Source organism: Paroedura picta, chromosome 13 (assembly GCF_049243985.1).
Source record: "Paroedura picta isolate Pp20150507F chromosome 13, Ppicta_v3.0, whole genome shotgun sequence".
In the NCBI taxonomy this organism is placed as follows: Eukaryota; Metazoa; Chordata; class Lepidosauria; order Squamata; family Gekkonidae; genus Paroedura; species Paroedura picta.
This window is the reverse complement of record NC_135381.1, coordinates 39,362,545-39,381,523: the sequence shown is the minus strand read 5'-3', so window position 1 is coordinate 39,381,523 and position 18,979 is coordinate 39,362,545. Positions and strand designations below refer to the sequence as shown.

At 44.7% G+C, this 18,979-nt stretch overlaps 1 protein-coding gene across 9 annotated transcripts in view; it reads left to right on the top strand.

The window, feature by feature from the left end:
- Positions 1-18,979, top strand: part of TENM1 (teneurin transmembrane protein 1) — a 534,679-nt gene that overhangs the window by 292,792 nt on the left and 222,908 nt on the right. For all 9 annotated transcript variants that reach the window (XM_077309379.1, XM_077309378.1, XM_077309377.1 and 6 more), the window contains one exon: positions 4,356-4,508. In XM_077309379.1, the coding sequence (XP_077165494.1) occupies positions 4,356-4,508 (153 nt within the window). The remainder of the gene's footprint in view (positions 1-4,355; positions 4,509-18,979) is intronic.

The window sequence follows — 18,979 nt, the reverse complement described above, 5'->3', positions numbered from 1 at the left end:
GACCTTGAGCTTGCCACATCACTGATAAAACTGTTCTGACTAAGCAGTGATATCAGGGCTATCTCAGCCTCACCCACCTCACAGGGTGTCTGTTGTGGGGAGAGGAAAGGGAAGAAGATTGTAAGCTGCTTTGAGACTCCTTCGGGTAGAGAAAGGTGGCATATAAGAACCAACTCTTCTGCTGCTGCTGTCAAGTGATTGGGGTGTGTGAATTATCACCTCCTCTTATTTCAGTGATAGAATGATTGAAGTTATGAATTACCTCTTGTTTACATTCAAATGAGTAGCCGTGTTGGTCTGAAGTAGCACAATAAAATCAGAGTCCAGTAGCATCTTTTAAGACCAACAAAGATTTATTCAAGGTGTCAACTTTCGAGTGCAAGCACTCTCTGTCAGACTAAGAACTGACCATCATAACAGTAGGAATGGTCAGTTCTTAGTCTGATGAAGAGTGCTTGCACTCGAAAGCTCACGCCTTGAATAACTCTTTGTTTACAATATACAATACATTACCAAGAATATGTATGCCACAGGGGGTCCAAAATCTTTGAATGTTATAGCTGCCTTTCATGCTTGTGACAGGCAAATTGATGGCTTAAATATATATATTTTTGCTCCTTCAGCCTGGTTGTCTGATTGGTTGTTCTGTATTTTCTGTCCTCCTTTCAGGATGAAATGATTCTTAAATGGCCTGGCAGAGAACTGCATCTTGTCTTTCTTGTCCCAAATGTCAAGCATTTTTGGGGGGATGGGATATTTTATGCTGGAATTACTTGCAGCTGGATACTGGGCCATTTCTTGAGCCTTTTCTGTCATCTTCTTGCTGGGCAAGGCTGTGTTTCAGTTTATAGCTGGAAATTAATGGGGAGAGAGATTTTGGCATGGATCCAATCCACTTTGATTAGCAGACCTGGCTTTTCATCAAACAGGCTTCCCATATTTAAGGAAAGTTTAGAGTGAGATTACAGTTGGCAGCTCCATGTTGGGAAATTCTTGGAGATTTTTTTTTGGGGGGGGATCTTGGAGAAGGAAGGATTTAGATGGGGCAGCCCTTTTTTCCAGGGAAACATCTCTGTTTTCTGGAGATCTGATATAATTCTGGGACATCTCCTGACCCCTGCTAGAGGTTGGCAACCCTATGTGAAATGCAATTTTCAAAAAAATGCCCCCAGAGGAAAAATGAGGATGTACTTGGTCCAGGTTGTTCACCTGGATCAGGGGTACTCAAACTGCGGCCCTCCAGATGTCCATGGACTACAATTCCCAGGAGCCCCTGCCAGCATTCGCTGGCAGGGGCTCCTGGGAATTGTAGTCCATGGACATCTGGAGGGCCGCAAGTTTGACTACCCCTGACCTGGATAGTCCAGGGAATCCCGATCCCATCAGATCTTGGAAGCTAAGCTGAACTCTGTTTGGGGGGGGGGGTTGTAGTTATTTGTCGATCCACTGCAGGGAGTTGCCTGTGTTCCAGCCAGCCCTCACATTTTGTTGACTGCCAAACTTTGCAAAACACATGCTGACAAGCTGTGCTTGCACAGAAGGTAGATAAGAATAAATTCAATTTAATCGTCGGCTTTGTTGCAGATGGTGGGTTAATCCAGTTTACAGAATGTAATCTACAAAAAAAAATCCATATATATATATAGAAACAAGCTGCCACAAAAAAAAAACTCAAAAGCCTTGTTTTTCCCCCCCAAATCCTTTCTCCAAATATATGACACAAATTGTAAAATAAATAATCTATTAGCTAGACTTGCCATGCCCCTCCCTCCCCAATTCCATCACAAATAACACAGCACAATTATACCGGATTCAGTTCAGAATATCTTACTGATGGAGGAAAAGTGAATTATTTCCAAGAAATATGTAAGAGTGAGTGCCATCAATCAGTAGGAAGGAGTTTCTAGTCTGCCAGGACACCAAATGGAAACGTTTGTAGACTGTCTTCCTTCTGCCTTCTTGTCTTTGCTTTTCCCTCACTTTGCTCAGTTGTCCACTTATGCAAACAAAAGGGGGTGGATCATATTTATCTGGAAATTACCTGTAAACTGAATTCAGCTTCCAAGACAGGAAATAAATTTGTTATTCACCTGACCCTGAGAACGGGGGTAGCACAGATTCAGGATATGTTGTGCTCTGGAAGGTCAAACATCACCCTCAAGCAGAGACTACATTTAAAATAATGGGTTTAAACTACAAGTACAACGATATAGGCTAGATATCAGGGGGGAAAATTTCACAGTCAGAACAGTTCAGCAGTGGAATAGGCTGCCTAAGGAGGTGGTGAGCTCCCCCTCACTGGCAGTCTTCAAGCAAATGTTGGATACACACTTTTCTTGGATGCTTTAGGATGCTTTGGGCTGATCCTGTATTGAGCAGGGGGTTGGACTAGATGGCCTGTATGGCCCCTTCTGACTCTATGATTCTAGGATTCTATAAAATCACACTGTGGAGAGAAGTGCTGAGCTTGGATCGACTGGGCACCTGGCTGCATGAGATATGTTTGCCTGATGAACTGCAGTAATGTAAAAAAAAGAAGAGGATGCTTGCCACCACCAAATACTTAGGTTCATTATTCTTCCTCAAGGCTTATAATTGAGGCTGAGCATGTGGAAATCACTTTTACTAATTGGTACTAGAAGGGTAGCAGCCTCATCAGTAGACTGAGATATGAAAAAGAGCTGTGCTATCTACAGAAAGCTGGTATCAGGCAATGTGCTAGCCAAAGTTTATTTCCTTGGTACAAGAGGACGCAAACTTCTCCAGTAAGGATCCCATGTGGACATAAAGGTGACTCAAATTATTCTTAAGCTTCCTTATAACATATAGGCAGGTTTGTTGACCTTGTTGAACCTGTCAGCAATTTTGAGAAAGGGTAGTTGGTGCCACCACAAAATGGCTGCTGGGAGGTAGGACTAATTTTAAAAATGGCTTCCATGGGAGGTAATTACAAAATGTCTTCCCTGTAAGATGGGAGCAGCTATTTTCATCTGGACACTCACTGTCTGCAGACCTGCAAGCTATGCCACCTGGGGTCTTTTTGATTACTTTCTGAACTTAGGGCAAGGCTTGTGTAATGGGAAGCAGATAAGGATCCTGGGAAGATGGAAAGAATATAAGGCAATGGTATTCTATTCTATACCCCAGCCAGGCAGCTTAAGGTGGCCTTGGGCAGCATCTCGCAGCCAGATCAAGTGAGGGCTAGTGAGGGCTGGGCAGCTCATTAGCAGGGCCGGGACAGAGCTCCTTAGCAGTCAGCTAGTCAGCCCCTTAGCAGTCCTTAACGAGCAGTCAGCAGGCCGGGAGGCCCTCGTCAGCAGGCCCAGCCTAGCATGCCAAGAGGCCTTTGTTAGGAGGCCCTCCACCACGACCCTTTGCCCAGGGCCTCTCCCCTTACCTGCTGCTGGCTCCAGGCACTGAGGCATCTGAGAGCAAAGAGGCTAGAGTCCAGGGACAGAGGGCGGGAGCTACAGGGGCTGGGTCAATCAGGACAAAGCTGGCTGCACCCTGATTGGCCCTATTCCAACTTGGACAGCCGGACACATCCCACCCCCTAGGATATTTCATAAATAAATAGAGGAACAAAAATGGATAAGGATATATTAGCATTAAATAAATACATTGCAGAAAAGGCTGTTACATTCCAGCTAAATGATTACTTTGCTTGGCTTTGACTCTCTGCTTGCAACATACTTGGTCAGTGGTCTTCGTTGCTAATGACCTCCTGGTAGTGAGCTGCAATTATGTGACCACAGTCAGGTGACAGGAAGATGACTAGGGCTCCTAGGTTGGGTTCAGACATATCTAGAGATTTTGGAGGTGGAGCCTGAGGAGGGTGGTTAGGAGTGCAGACCTCTAATCTGGTGAGCCGGTTTGATTCCGCACTCCCCCACATGCAGCCAGCTGGGTGACCTTGGGCTCGCCATAGCATTCTACTTGTGCAGCTGTTAATTAATCAACTCCTTGGTGAGCCCAGTCCAAGACCCTCTCTCCCTCTAGGTTAATGGGAAGTATATAACAGGGTGTTGGTTGCACTCATAGCTACAGCATTATAACTTCCCATATAGTATTTCACTTACAAAGCTATTGTCTTTGGAATAGCAAGTGATCCTGTTAATTACTGAAGAAATTCATCATCCAGTATTGGTTCATCTCCAGAAGAATGTGTGAAACCTAATTAAACATTTAGTTTAAGGTGAAATTAGCATACTTAGAATTCCAATTGATACCAAACGCAGGTATATAATAATTGACTTTTGCAAAAGCTGGCCTTTGTGCAATAAAAGGTGCCATGATGTGGGCATAAATAATTGGGTTTTTTTTTCTTCTTCTTCTTCTTTTCTTTTTCTTAATAGCAGTACATTTGTTTGGCCTAACTTGGCAGCTCCAGCCTGTGGAAGGGCAGCTGTACGAAAACGGAGTCAGCAAGGGTAACAGAGGCACAGAGTCCGTGGATACAACTTACTCACCCATTGGAGGAAAAGTTTCTGACAAAACAGAAAGGAAAGGTACATTGCTATCTCTCCGGGGGCAGTTACTGAGGCCCTTTGTTTTTCATGAATGCAATTTTTCTACTCAAGTAGACGTATCAGGTTGTTGGAGTTCTCCCCCTTCCCATCTCATTAACATGTTTGTTTTTTAGGATGTGAATGTACGTATATTCCTAAAGTCATGTTGCCCCCTCAAATTGTCTGTAGCTCATTTTAGTGTGCTACATGCCTGATCTTTCCAGTGTCGTATACTTTGGTTATCCGGGTTTCCTAGATGGCTTCATTGCTCTGTTCTTTGAGGTCTTATCTGTGTTTCTTCCTGTGTTCTTCCTTTCTGGCTCATTGGCACCTGGATGCAAATGCTCTGCCCAGTTCTCTCTTTGATGATAAAAGTCTAGCCATGGTGGAAGTGGGGTTTGGTGCGCAATTTGTACGTTAAGGGGGGAAAGGGGAATTGCCTATAAGTAAGCTCTAACCATGGCTGTAACTAAGACCCCTGTACTTAGCAATGCCTACGTATCTTAACCATTGGCCCTTATATAATTGTAAAAGGGCCATGTAGGCAGCCCTGTCCGGCCCGGAAAGCCACCCTGTCCAGGTGGTGTATGGATCAGCGGGCCAATCCGGACGCGCCCAGCAAAGCTGGTCGAGTCCGGATTGGCCCGGCCACTGGAGTGTTCGCCTCCAGGAGCTGACTGCACGGCCCAATCCAGATGCGCCCAGCAAAGTGCTTCCGGATTGGGACAGTGGTGCCACCTGGCCACCATGCTGACCATGGGCCCTCCAGTGAGGAGGGCACGCTCCCAGGGAAGCCACGGGGCTGCCGGGGGGGGGAGGGTGCCGGGGATGGCTTTGAAGAGGCGCTGGGTGTGCTTGGCGGGCCGCAGGGAAGCTGCAGGGTCGCCAGGAGGGAGGGGGTTGGGGTGGCTTCTCTCCAACCCGCCAAGCACACCCGGCACCTCGATGAGGCGCCGGGTGAGCTTCGCAGTCCGCAGGGAAGCCGTGGAGTCCCCGGGGGGGGGGGGGGGGAGAAGCCTGGGCTCACTTCCAGTGTGCTTTTTGCACCATGGGGAAGCGGCCGCAGCAGGGAAGGGGGGAAGGGCCCTTTCAAAGCCCGTTCTTATGAATAAGCTTTGAAGCTAATCAGTTAATAAACAGCTTGTGGATTTTTCTTAAGGGATGCCTTGGCGTGGGGTTGCATCTAGGTTTGTGACATTTGTTATATTAGCCTACCCTTCACTTTTCTAAAAAGCAAAAGAAGTTAGAGAGATACAGGGCCTTGGCACAGAAGGCAAGAGGTCTGCCACACCCAGTGTCTCCCTGCTGGTCATACTTTTTCATTTTCTGTGTGTCATAGAATCATAGCATTGGAAAGTACCTCCAAGATTATCTAGTCCAACCCTCCTAAAATTGGTTTAGCTTCTGATCAGCTATTAGAAATGGGGCATAGGCAAGCAAAACATCTGGTTTATCAATGACTTATGGATATTAATCTGCAAAATGAGATGGCCCTCCTCCCAAGACCATAGAGGTTATTAAAGTCATTTAAATAGTAACCAGGGCCAACCCCAAGATCTGACAAGATTAGCCTCTGAAATCCAACAAAATTGGGCTGGCCTGGGTTGTTGGTACACTGGCAATTATGCTGTTTAGTCTCAAAGCAACTCTGCGTGTGTGAATATACAGCCTAACTAATGCAGAATTGATTGTGTAACTCCTCTTCTTTACATTTCTCATCCAAAACTGATCTTCACAGCCAGGGGAGCCTGTGTTCCATACAGTTCATGTTTATTCCTCCCTTGTTTAATTAGTTCACAATGACACAAAGATGAATGCTGTATCTGGGCTGGTTGCCAGAGTTTCTGAAGCTGGGCAAACATGTCAAAAAGGATTTCTGAGGTAGCATCAGCATGGGGCCACTTTATGACGTAGCTCTTCATTCGAAGGCAGCAATGGGTGTCCAGCAACTAAGGCTGAGACACATTGAACCTTTGCTTCTCTCATATGAAGGAAGACTACAGGGGCTTGTCCCACCCTTAAGGGTCCCAAAATACATAAATATCAACATTTTATTCTTGCGTGGCTCATTGGTTCATTGGTGCTGACTCTGTTCAGATATCACAGGAAACCATGCTTTCGTGAAAACTAGTTATTGTTATATATCAGGGGTAGTCAAACTGCAGCCCTCCAGATGCCCATGGACTACAATTCCCATGAGCCCCTGCCAGCATATGCTGGCAGGGGCTCATGGGAATTGTAGTCCACGGGCATCTGGAGGGCCACAGTTTGACTACCCCTGTTATATATGATCATCTGAATCCAGGTCAGTCCATTTGCTTAGTTATGGTATGTCAGACATCGTTCATTATCCTCAGTGTCCTAAAATGGCTTAATAAAATGTATAGATGTGGAAGCCCCATGATAAATACCCTGTGGTCTACATTGGAGATTAATCCTGGCTTCTTATACATGCTAACATTTTATTTTTTAGCTTTTAAGCTATTGGTTTAAATACGTTTCTGTAAGCACGTTTCAACATCTACTGATATTTCAAATGTATCCTTCCAGTTTGGTCTGAAAAACTGCAAGTAAATTTGTTATTTGTTCTACATGGTGACCCCAGGATTCTCCCCTATCTTGCAAACAGCAACAGAGACTCTGTCACAGTTAAGCCCCCCCCCCCCCATTTCTGATTCCCAATGTGGACCAAGAAAAGGATTGGACTGTCTGACATGCCTTAAGAATTGGAGGGTTCTGTTAAAGCCATTGTGACTATTTCTGTAGAGGAAATAGTTGCCAGTATCCTGGCTAACTTGGACTGAATCAGAGGGTGCTACCAGCATTGAATGAGAGCCAGCTTGGTGTAGTGGTAAAGAGCAGTGGCCTCTAATCTGGAGAACAGGGTTTACCACTTCTCCACATGCACCCAGCTGGGTGACCTTGGGCCAGACTGTCAGAAATGCCTACTTTCTGCCATATTTTATGTAGTTAGTGAGGGATGTAGATGTAGAAATGTTTGTCCACTTGCATTGCTTTATTGTCTAGCCCTGTCCTTCCTGTTTCTGAATTCATACCATCCCCCATCTATCTTCCAAATGTTCCCCGGAGGACAGGCCAGTGTCTTTGATAAGAACCTGTTGATTTCACAATGTTCCATTTGTGTTGGCTTTGATGTTTCTCCCTCCGAAACCTGGATGCCAGGCTTCATTCCGCACACATTGGTTAATGGACTTCCAACACACTTCAGAAGTAGATTTTCCTGTTCTGCACAGGAAAATCCAGCTGCAAAAGCACACTGAATGTGCATTATTCTACATGTGTGGAATAAGCCTAGAGGGAGTGCAGGGATATAAGCTGGAACCTTATTGTTACAAGCCAGTTCTGCCAGAGTATTGATCTGATTCACTTACATAACTTTCAATAAATTGATCTTTTGCATCAAGACAAAGAGTCATTATTGAGGCAAGCTGCAGAAACCTCACACAGTTCTTTCTCAGAGCTCTCTCAGCCTCACATACCTCACAGGGTGTCTGTTGTGGGGAGAGGAAGGGTAGGTGCCCTTAAGGTGCTTTGAGACTCCTTTTGCTAGTAAAAAACAGGGTACCACAAACCCAGCACTTCTTCTTCTTCTGCATTGTTATGGATATACTCAAGAAATTCTAAAACATTTGTTCTACAGCCAGAATCAGATTTTGATTCCAACCTAGGTCAATGTGGTATTTAGCAGTCTCCAGTATCTTGAATATGTGTTGATTTTGTTGAGTTGAATGTGAGTGAAGCTACTTTGTCACTCTTGGGCCTATTCTGCACACAATAGATAATGCACTTTCAATGCACTTTAGAAGTAGATTATCCTGTTCCGCACAGGAAAATCCAGCTGCCAAAGCACATTGAAAGTGCATTATGCTATGTGTGCAGAATGAGCCTTGGGGAAATTCAAGGTAGTGTTCACCACACCCATCAAAGCAGAAAAAGAACCTAATGTATGACTTAAAAAGTAGGGGAATTTTGGGGGGTTCTGTCTAAAGGTATGATTTTGGATACATGGGATTCATTTGTATAGTCTCTTAACATATTAAGGAGAAGGCATGTATATGTTACTTTAATATTGGCAGTAGCTTGAATAATTCAACAGTAGGGGAATATATTTAGGATATCTCCAGTAATCATGTCACTCCTAACGTTCATTACTCTGGTGCTAGAGTAACATCAACAGATACAATAGGAAGATTGTGAAAGCAGTTGATGTGAAGGCTTAGACAAGCCTTTAGCAAATAAATAATGATATATTAATAATAATGGGGAAATGTTTAAATGTTGGAATTGCTGTGAACTTTAACAGCATCCTCATTTGCATTAGCTTTATGAACTCTGCAATGACGCACAGGATGAACCTCAAGGATGTGTTTATGTATGAGTTGGTACTGATGTCAACATTGTAGTTCAACAATAAAGGTGCCACCAGAGTCACACACACAAAGTTGATGTTTAACTGTTGTTTCTTTTTAAACTGCCTTACAATGGAACTGCCATTTCAAACAAACATTGCTATATTCACAGTGTCTTTGGATTATCCATTAACCAAGTTGAAATGCAAAATTATATTGATGCATTTGTCATTATTAAAATACTACTACTACTACTACTACTACTACTACTACTACTACTACTACTACTACTATTATTATTATTATTATTATTATTATTATTATTATTATTATTATTATATGTATTTCCCGCCTCTCCCGACAGGCTCGAGGTGGGTCACAGCAACTAATACTATTAAAATTCCCATTAAAACCTCAAAATACCAACATAACGGCTAAAAAGTCCCATCCCTCCTTCACTATCAAAAAAAGGTGAGGAGGAGAGGATGGAGGGGAGTAGCGTACACTCCGACTCCTGGGGGGGGGAGATGTCCCTGATTCACTGACCCCAGCCTCAACCATAGACCTGGTGGAAGAGCTCCGTTTTACAGGCCGTGCGGAAAGCTGACAAATCCCACAGGGCCCGTAGTTCACCCGGGAGCTCATTCCACCAGGAAGGGGCCAGGACCAAAAAGGCCCTGGCCCTGGTTGAGGCTAGGCGCACTTCCTTTGGGCCGGGGATGACCAACAGGTTCTCGCCCGCAGAGCGTAAGGCCCTGCGGGGGGCATAGGGCGGTAGGCAGTCCCTCAGGTATGTGGGTCCCAACCCACATATGGCCTTAAAGGTTAAAACCAGAACCTTAAACCGGATCTGGGCAGCCATTGGCAACCAATGCAGCTGCCTCAGCACCAGCTGGATGAGGGCCCTCTAGGACGTTCCAGTGAGGACCCTAGCAGCTGTATTTTGCACTAGCTGTAGTTTCCGGGTCAGGGACAAGGGTAGGCCTGCGTAGAATGAGTTACAGAAGTCTATTCTGGAGGTGACTGTCGCATGGATCACTGTGGCCAAATGGTCAGGGGACAGGTAGGGCACTAGTAGCCGGGCCTGGCAAAGATAGAAAAATGCCTGGCCCGCTACTCTCTTGACCTGCGCCTCCATAGTTAGGGAGGCATCAATGGTCACACCCATTTTCCTAGCTTGGGGCACAATGGTAAGTTGCACCCCTGCTAGGGTGGGTAAGCACATTGCCTGCCCCCACCCCTTTCCCCCCAGCCACAGGACCTCCGTCTTGGAGGGGTTGAGTTTCAGGCGACTCTGCTCGAACCATTCAGACACCGCTTCCAAACATCTGGCAAATGGTTCCTGGAGGGGGGGTCCAGGTGGCTGTCCATTAGGAGATAGATCTGGGTGTCATCAGCGTACTGATGGCAACCCAGCCCAAAGCTCCACACCAGCTGGGCCAGAGGATGCATGAAGGGGATGTAGGCGCACTACATGTACAATGTAGGGGAGAGGACCGCACCCTGAGGGACCCTGCAAGAGAGTCTGTAGGGCCGTGAGAACTCTTCCCCCACAACAACCCTCTGGGACCGGTTCTGGAGAAAGGAGTGTATCCAGCACAAGGCTGTGCCCCGTATCCCCGTGCCTGCTAGGCGATGGAGCAACAGTTTGTGGTCCACGATGTGAAAGGCTGCTGATAGGTTTAAAAGGACCAACACGGCTGACCCGTCTCTATCCAGCTGGCAACGGAGATCATCCAGCAGGGAGACCAACACCGTCTCCACCCCATGGCCAGGACGGAAGCCAGACTTATATGGATCGATATGGTGCAATCTTTGACAGTTGCAGCTAGTATTGGGAGTCTAAGTCAGCAAAGCAACCTTGGATATGCAAGCCAATAAATCCCTGAGGCTAATCACCATTCCCTTCTCCCAAGTTCAATGTTTCTTTCAGGTGATGGAAGGTCATCATGTTTACATCTTGGTTGTTCCCTCCTCACACCTGTTAAGTTCCCCGGGGTTCTGAAACCAGGGGGAGAAGCTCCAAACTGGGGGATCCCCTGGCCCCTAATGGTGATCAACAACCTTAATATTTACCCAAACATTTGCAATGTGTAAGTAGCCATTTTGAACCATTAGTGGAAAAAATTCAAAAACAATTGCTGGGAAATATGGCAATTAACTAAAACTCCAGGGTTTCCTGGTAGCCCTGGAAGGGTTTTCTGAGTGGGTGGGAGTTAATTTTTAATATATGTTTAAAATGTGTTAAACATTTATTGGGTGATATGTCCATATATGGTCATGTTCACTCTCCCATCCCTTCCCAAATGCCCAATGAAGGCCTGGAGGGAAGGGGAGGAGCCCTGGGTGGGTGTGTCCACAGCTATGCTTCCCGACCATATTCTGATATGTAATAGTGCTGAATTAACTATTGGGAGTGGGGGAGGGGGGATAATAAATATTTCTCATTGTGCCCAGTGACAACATCTACTCTTCTTCATTAAAACATCTATTATCCTCCTTAAACCTTTGCAGAACTCAAAGTGTCTTACGATATAAATAAAACAATTATTAAAAAGTAATGCAATAAAAAATATGAATAAAGCAAAAAAATTAATAAAAACACATGAGAGGTCACAATTTTAAAACTCCAATTAGGCCTGCCAATAAATGGCAGTCTTCAAGCAAAGGTTGGATACACACTTTTCTTGGATGTTTTAGGATGCTTTGGGCTGATCCTGCATTGAGCAGGGGGTTGGGTTAGATGGCCTGTATGGCCCCTTCCAACTCTGTGATTCTATGATTCTATATAAAAAAATAAAAACTAAATCAGTCCAATACAGTCCTAAATATCCTTGGTTTTTCAGCTTGAAGGAGAATTCTTGTGAAGTTAAACATTTTTTAACTACTTTATGGTGTTTAAATTGGTCTTAATAAAGGTGTCGCTCAACTGCTAGTTTTAGGATTCCCCCTAATTCTCTGTATTTCAAGATCATGGTCAGAGTTTTGGACAGGGACTACTCTGGCCCAGCCTTTCTGTTTTGGAAAATGCTGAGGAAATTGCCCCATGAATGATTTTATTTAAAAATTTCCTCTTTGGATCTGTATACAGTGGGCATTCCAGGAGATAGTGTGGCAAATCTTCAACTGCTGGGTTCCCACAAATACAGAGACGTTGTAACAGAGGAATTTGAACATATCTCCCTGTCAGAACAGAAGAGGGCATTGTCTGAAATCTCAGGGCTGAAAACACTACTCTTAGCTTGCTCACATTTATATTACCCAGATACAGGGCTCTGCTGTGATATTTTTTAAAGGTCTTAAACCATGGTGCACACCTGGACTGCACAATTAAAGATCTGTCGATTTTTGCATCCTGGGAGAAAACCCATTCTCTTAGGTCTTTGTTTTTTCCTGATTCTGCTAGTAAATCATCTGGGACAGTGTAGTGTGAAATAATACCATCTGTGCAGGTAGAAAGTGACCCTTTAGCTTCTATGGCAGAGTTAAAGCACTGATGGCTAAAAGAGTCTGTTGTAGACAATATATTCATTTTCCACCATTTTAGCAGGGCTAGATGTGCGCGAGCTCTAAAAGAGGGAAGTCCCAGCTCTGCCCTCATCAAGGCAGCCGGGGCCCCTTTGGGAAGAACTAAGATACGTCTCATTAAGGTGTTCTGAATGGATTCTAGACCACTGAGTGCTTGCTCCCTCCGGCCCCAAACTTCAATGCCATACAGTAAGCTGGGGATGATTTTGGTTGCAAACAGTTTGACAGCTGGGTCTATGAGGTGTCCCCCCTTTGTATGGTAAAATCTCATGATTGCCCCCAAGGTCTTTATTGTTGATGCTTTTAGGGATGCTATATGGGCATTCCATGACAGGGTCTCAGAGAATGTCGCATCTAAGTACTTAAATAATTTGCATTGCTCGATTTGGGTGCCCTGTATGCTCCAAGTTGATCTTTTTGGTTTTCTTTTAAAGACTTTTGTTTTTTGATAGTTAATGGTTAGAGCTTCCTCCCTACAGTAATCACCCAATCTATCCAGCAGCCTACTTAGTCCAACTCTGGTCAGGGAGAAAAGGGCCATATCATCTGCATACAGCAGGACTGAGATTTTCTGCTGGCCTATAGAGGGTGCCACAAATTGTGTGCTATCTTGTCTCTGCACTATGTCATTAATAAACAAATTAAAAAGCAAAGGGGCCAGGACACATCCTTGTTTGACTCCTTTTCTGATTGGAATATCCTTTGTTAGAGAACCTGATGGTTCCACTTTAATTTTTGCTAATGTGGCAGTATGTAGTTGGCGCAATAGGTACAAAAGGCGCTTATCCAAAGTTGTCCTGTCTAGTTTCTGCCAAAGCCTCTCCCTATCAATTGAGTCGAAGGCTGCTGCTAAGTCAACAAAAGCCACATATAAAGCTTTGGTTGGACCATTCATTCCATAAGCAGCCAGATGGTAAAGAGTTTGGCAATGTTCTATTGTGGAATGTCCTTTTTTGAACCCCGCTTGGTGTGGGAAGATTGTATTATTTTTATCGACCCAGTCTTCGTGTTTTTAAAGTAAATATTTACCATAGATCTTAGAAGATATGTTTAATAAGCTAACTGGACGGTAGTTATGTGGGTCTGTTTTATCCCCTTTTTATGTATTGGGACTACAATACTTGTCTTCCAACCTTCTGGGAATCTACCTGTGTTGTTGATTTGTGTGAACACCTTGGCTAAAATCCACCAGTCAGGAAAGGCTTTGAAGAAGTACGCTGATGGACTGAACATAAAGTAACTTCTGTCCATTTTCTGATTTGCCTGTCATCTCATTCTGTTAATACAAGAACTTCAGTTGGTTCTCAAGCTTCAACCATTTAACATATAGTTACAGTTTATTAATATGGCCAGCAACCAGCAGAAAATATACAATTAATCAACAAGTAAAAAAAACTTTGATGATGACATAAATTAGTACAGCAAACCAGTTAAATTAGCTAATTTGTTCAGATAGGACTTTCCTTTTCCTTGAGCCTAAATAGCAATTATCTGCTACCTCATTTGAAATCACCTTAATCCCGTCTCCCAGTAGAAAAGTTACAAGATGCCCCTCCGCATATTTCAAATAACTCTAAGCACTGACATATTTCCGTTGTCCGTGCCTCTTTCTTTTTTGTGTATAATTTCCTGTTTGCTGTTTTTGTGTGAGTAGTTCTGTGACCTTAAGTTCCACAGAAGTCTTTCTCAGGCTGAATGATCAACACAAAATGTCAATGTTTCTTCTCTCTAATATATATTTATCTAACCCTTGTTGCAAGGAACATAGGGCAGTGTGCATGGCCCTCCCCTTATCCCCACACCAATCCTTCCAGAAAGGCTGAGAGTGACCCAAGGTCACCTGGTGAACTTTACAGTTGAAAAAGGATTTGAATCCGTGTTTCCTAGTCCTAATTGGAATCTATAATCATTACACTTTGTATGCTATCCTTTCCCCATGTCTATAGTAAAAGGATAAAGGGGGGGAAGCCGTATGTCCTGTTGGAGAAACAAGATCCACTGCCTTTTTATTCTTTGCCTTTCCCTTCCCTTGAACATCCAGTCTGAGCGAAAATTCGGTATTAGCACAGCAGTTTGAGTCCTGCATTTTAAACTTTCGGCATAAAAGATATTGCCTCGCAGTCTCTTTATTAATTTGAATTCTAGACAGATGGCGATCGGGGTTGTTGCAGCAGTTTTGTGTGTGTGATTTCATTATTTGTGAGTGTAACAAGGGGGAAAATGCAGCTATTAATGAAAAAGCTGCAATGGTAATTACCCAGTTCTGTGCTTTATTGCAGGGGCAGTCAACCTGTGGTCCTCCAGATGTTCATGGACTAAAATTCCCATGATGGAGAAATATTGTTTTATCCGTATTTGTACCATATTGTTTTTAATTATGTTTTGTAATGGCCTTTGGCTAAACACAATAAATGTTATCGTATCGTATCGTATCATATCGTACAATTCCCATGAGCCCCTGCCAGCAAACACTGGCAGGGGCTAATGGGAATTGTAGTCCATGGACATCTGGAGGACCACAGGTTGACCACCCTTGCTTTAGTGTCTTCAGGATGCCATTTTAGAGTTGTGGTTTGTGACCGAGGGTTTTCATAGGGAGCGTGGCGATTAGAAGTTGAGGCATCCTATTGACGGCTGGTATTTACCAGAAAAGCAAATGAGATTGATTGTTTCAGAAATCAGAGGTGATCAGTACACACAAGCCTTTGCATGGAAGGATAATTGGTGCCTTGGTACTTGTATTTTCAATTCCTCGAAGCCATAAGAGCTCAGTGATTAGGAGCCTGTGTTTTGCTCACAGCGTTGGACAAAACAAGATGCCAAAGCAAAAAGATGCATTTGTACCCGGAATGCATTTTTAAATGTTTGAAAGTCATCATTATTATCTCTTGGGCAAGAGATGCTTTGAAGTGAGAGGGGGGGGGCATGTCAAGATGATGATAAGTGTTGCTGTTTTGGAAAGCTTGTCACTCAGCAGGCATTTTGAGCCCTGCAAAAGTGCTCCTTGAGTGACCGGCCAGACAGCCCACGCCTAAGCACATTCAGTTGGAAGAAGTGATGCAGATGTTCTTGACCTGAATAATTTATTTCGGTTACAAAATTTGTGATCTCCTTCCTTGGGGCATTTTATAAAATACAGGGTCTTGGTGTCTGCAGTGGTGTTCTGCAAATGACTATTTAGTCTGGTCTCTATGAAATGTGAATATTTATCTCCATGGGGTTTTTTAATGACAGCAATTGAAAAGGGCACATCCCATGCCTAGCCTGGAATTATGTGGTTCAGTTTTATCATCTCAGTATTATCACCCTGCAGATAATTCTAGGTGCACTTAAGAGCAATTCTGTCAGAGCTGTAGGTAGGAATTTGCTTCCAGATAAGCATGCATACGGCTGGACTTCCTGCTGAGTTCTAGTATATTCTCAGTTCTCAGTTTCAAGTATTTTGTCAGTGTTGAAAATCACATCCATGTGATTTTCCTATGTTTCCTATGGTGTTTAAATATGTTTTCTGTGTGATCAGGACTCCCAAAAGCTGCTGTTGACCCCTGGGAAATGAGAAAACAGGGATAAATTATTCCAGAGAAAATTTGGAGGGTCATCTCTTTGACCAGTTATGCACAGCGACTGCTATGCTGGGTGGCCGCTGCATTCTTGCGGCAGGGCAGGATGCCCCACCATTCCCCGTGTATGCATGAGGGTGGGGCTCCCCGGCGTACGCCGACACCCCTGCATAGTGCGCGCGCACGTACTGCACAGGGGCCAGGAAGCCTGGGATGCTGCCCTCAGTGGCAGCGGCCGGGGGGAGTGGGGAGGGGCTAGGCCCCTACCACATGCTATAGCAGGGGCAAGGGGGTGCCTCTGCTGGCTCCGCAGCTTTGCAGAGCTCACACAGGCATGCAGTGTCCCTACAAGGACACCGTAGGTTGGGGTCAGGCAGGCCAAAAGGCCTGGCAATTATGCACAGTGCCGGTCTGCCCCAGCCCCTGCTCGCCCCTTCCTGGGACCGCGGAAGTTCCTGCATTCCATTAACGCGGGCCTTCCATGGCCCTGGGCTGGGCCATGCCCGTGCTGGCGGTGGGGGCATGCATAATTGGGGATTTTCCCCGATGCCCTGCAGCCACCAGCACGGGCATTATGGCAGTTTACAGAAGGAAGGAACTCACCAATCCTTAGTGGAAGAAATAAGGGGAAAGCCTCCCTCATAATCCATAAGTGGTGATTCAAGTCCTCCTCATGACTAGAAAGCATAGAAAATGTTCTCTTTCTGTAGAAGTTCTGTCTGGTATTTCCAGCCAGGGAAACAGTTTAAAAGACTGAGTATGGAGGAAAGGACACGCAGTAATGGGTTTAAACTACAAGTACAACGATATAGGCTAGATATCACAGCCAGAGTAGTTCAGCAGTGGAATAGGCTGTCTAAGGAGGTGGTGAGCTCCCCCTCACTGGCAGTCTTCAAGCAAAGGTTGGATACACACTTTTCTTGGATGCTTTAGGATGCTTAGGGCTGATCCTGCACTGAGCAGGGGGTTGGACTAGATGGCCTGTGTGGCCCCTTCCAACTCTATGATTTTATGATTCTAGAGTGGCTTCTGGATGATGCTGAAGCCCAGCTTGCTTTGTCATGCTGAGTAAATGGATAAGAACAAAGCCAGACTGGTTGTCTTCTTGGAGCTACTCAGAGCAACCGTAGCCAGTGAATTCTGTTCCGTCCCCATACTCTTGTGGTCCTGCGTGTATTTCTTGTTGGTTGCTTTGAAACAAAGTGTGTCAGCACTACAAGCCATTATGAGAATAAGAGTAAGTTGTCTCTACAGCTACCTGGGAGCCTTTTGAGATCTTGGAATGCGGTGTCAGTGGTAATGCATGGCGGATTTAGCTAATGCCTAAGTCTTCCCACAGCCTGCTTTGAGATGCAGAATTTAAGCAAGACTGCCTCCTTGCTTCCTTTTAGTTAGGGCACCAATGCTTACACTCTTCCTGTGGAATTTGTAAGCAACACTTCACAGGCGTCGGACCTGGGTCCCATAGTAATGCACATTCAGGTCTAGGGAAATACCAACTTATGTGACTAGAATGAAAGACGATGCATTGCAGCAAGGGGAGCAGATAGAAAGTGTGTGAACTGATGCCCTGCATACCTCTTTTCCGCTGTTTGCAGGCTGGTTGTACGCCAGGGGATCATACATATTAGAATGGTGAATCCACTTTCTGGGATTCCCAAAGTCACACTTTAAAATGAAGGATTTAGTGAGTCGACTGCTGGCTAGACACTGGAGGTAGGCAACATCATGTGAAGGGGCCGGAATATGCCGCATACCTTCAGGGGCTCTCCAGCTACATTTTCAAGGTGTGGAAATCATCTTGGAGTGCACAGATACAACAGCATGGATCTCGGATATGTCCTGTCTTATTTTTCAACAAAATGACATTGAAAAAGGAAGATATGAGCGAAACCCTCACAAGGACTTTTGTAAGCCTTCTGGTCCACTTCCTCTCCAAATTCCTGAGGTGTTTTGACTGAACGATAATCTCCTCCACATTTCCTTTCAGTTCTGAGTGGAGCTGTCAGCTTGAGTTTTTCTAGGCTGATGGAAACCATCTTGGTTTCCCACAGAAATCTTCAGATGGATTGCCCAACGGAGAACCATCTAAATTCACCTCAGAATTTCACTTCCAGTCAAAATATATGGCAGTTGTAGAAAAGAAGGACAATGAGATTTGCTGAGGGCAGAATTCTGATATTGGAATATGAGTGGCTTTGAGATAACAAGAGATATGCAGAGATAAATCTGTGTCAGGCCTTACTAAGTTAGTCCCCGAACCTTTCTTCATGGCTACACCTCAGTTCTAATAAAAAAAAAAACGAACATAATCCTTCTGAACCTGTGCAGTACCAACCTTCTCCTTCACCATTATGTAGTTGTATCCAGACATTTCAGAGGAGTAGAGTAGCAATCCTGAACCTGTGGGCTGCGGACCACATGTGGTCCGTCGACTAATTGGAGGTGGGCCGCGAAGGACGCCTTCTCCCCCCCCCCCAGCCCTTTACTTCATCCCCCCCCGGGCCCTTTACAACACACTTTGGGTGTCATTGTCTCCCAGATGGGACTATCTCGTTGCAGAGAAACAAGCTCAAGGTTCCCATTGATTAGTCATTGTCATGAGTTTAAATTTCTATGAAAATAAAATGTTCCTTATGTTCATTGTTGTGGTGTGTCTGTATCTTATTTTGAAGGGATGTTTAAACATTACCATAGCGATCAGAGAGCGTTAGGGCAGTGGTTGAGAGTAGAGGAGTAAACTACCCCCCCCCAATGGGCCTCAGTAAAATTGTCAAGCATTGAGTGGTCCCCGGTGATAAAAAGGTTGGGGACCACTGGAATAGAGGACCTCTTATTAGAGGGGGAAAATGATGCAAAGAATTGTGATCTTCCTTTGACAGTTTCCTTTGCATATAGATGTGAATACTTGTAATAGAGATAGGGCAAGTGATAGAGATAGGGCAAATTTTTCGGACCAATAGAATTTCTGTTCGCGGGCTCCAGTGGAATTGTACACTGAGTTTTCGGTGGC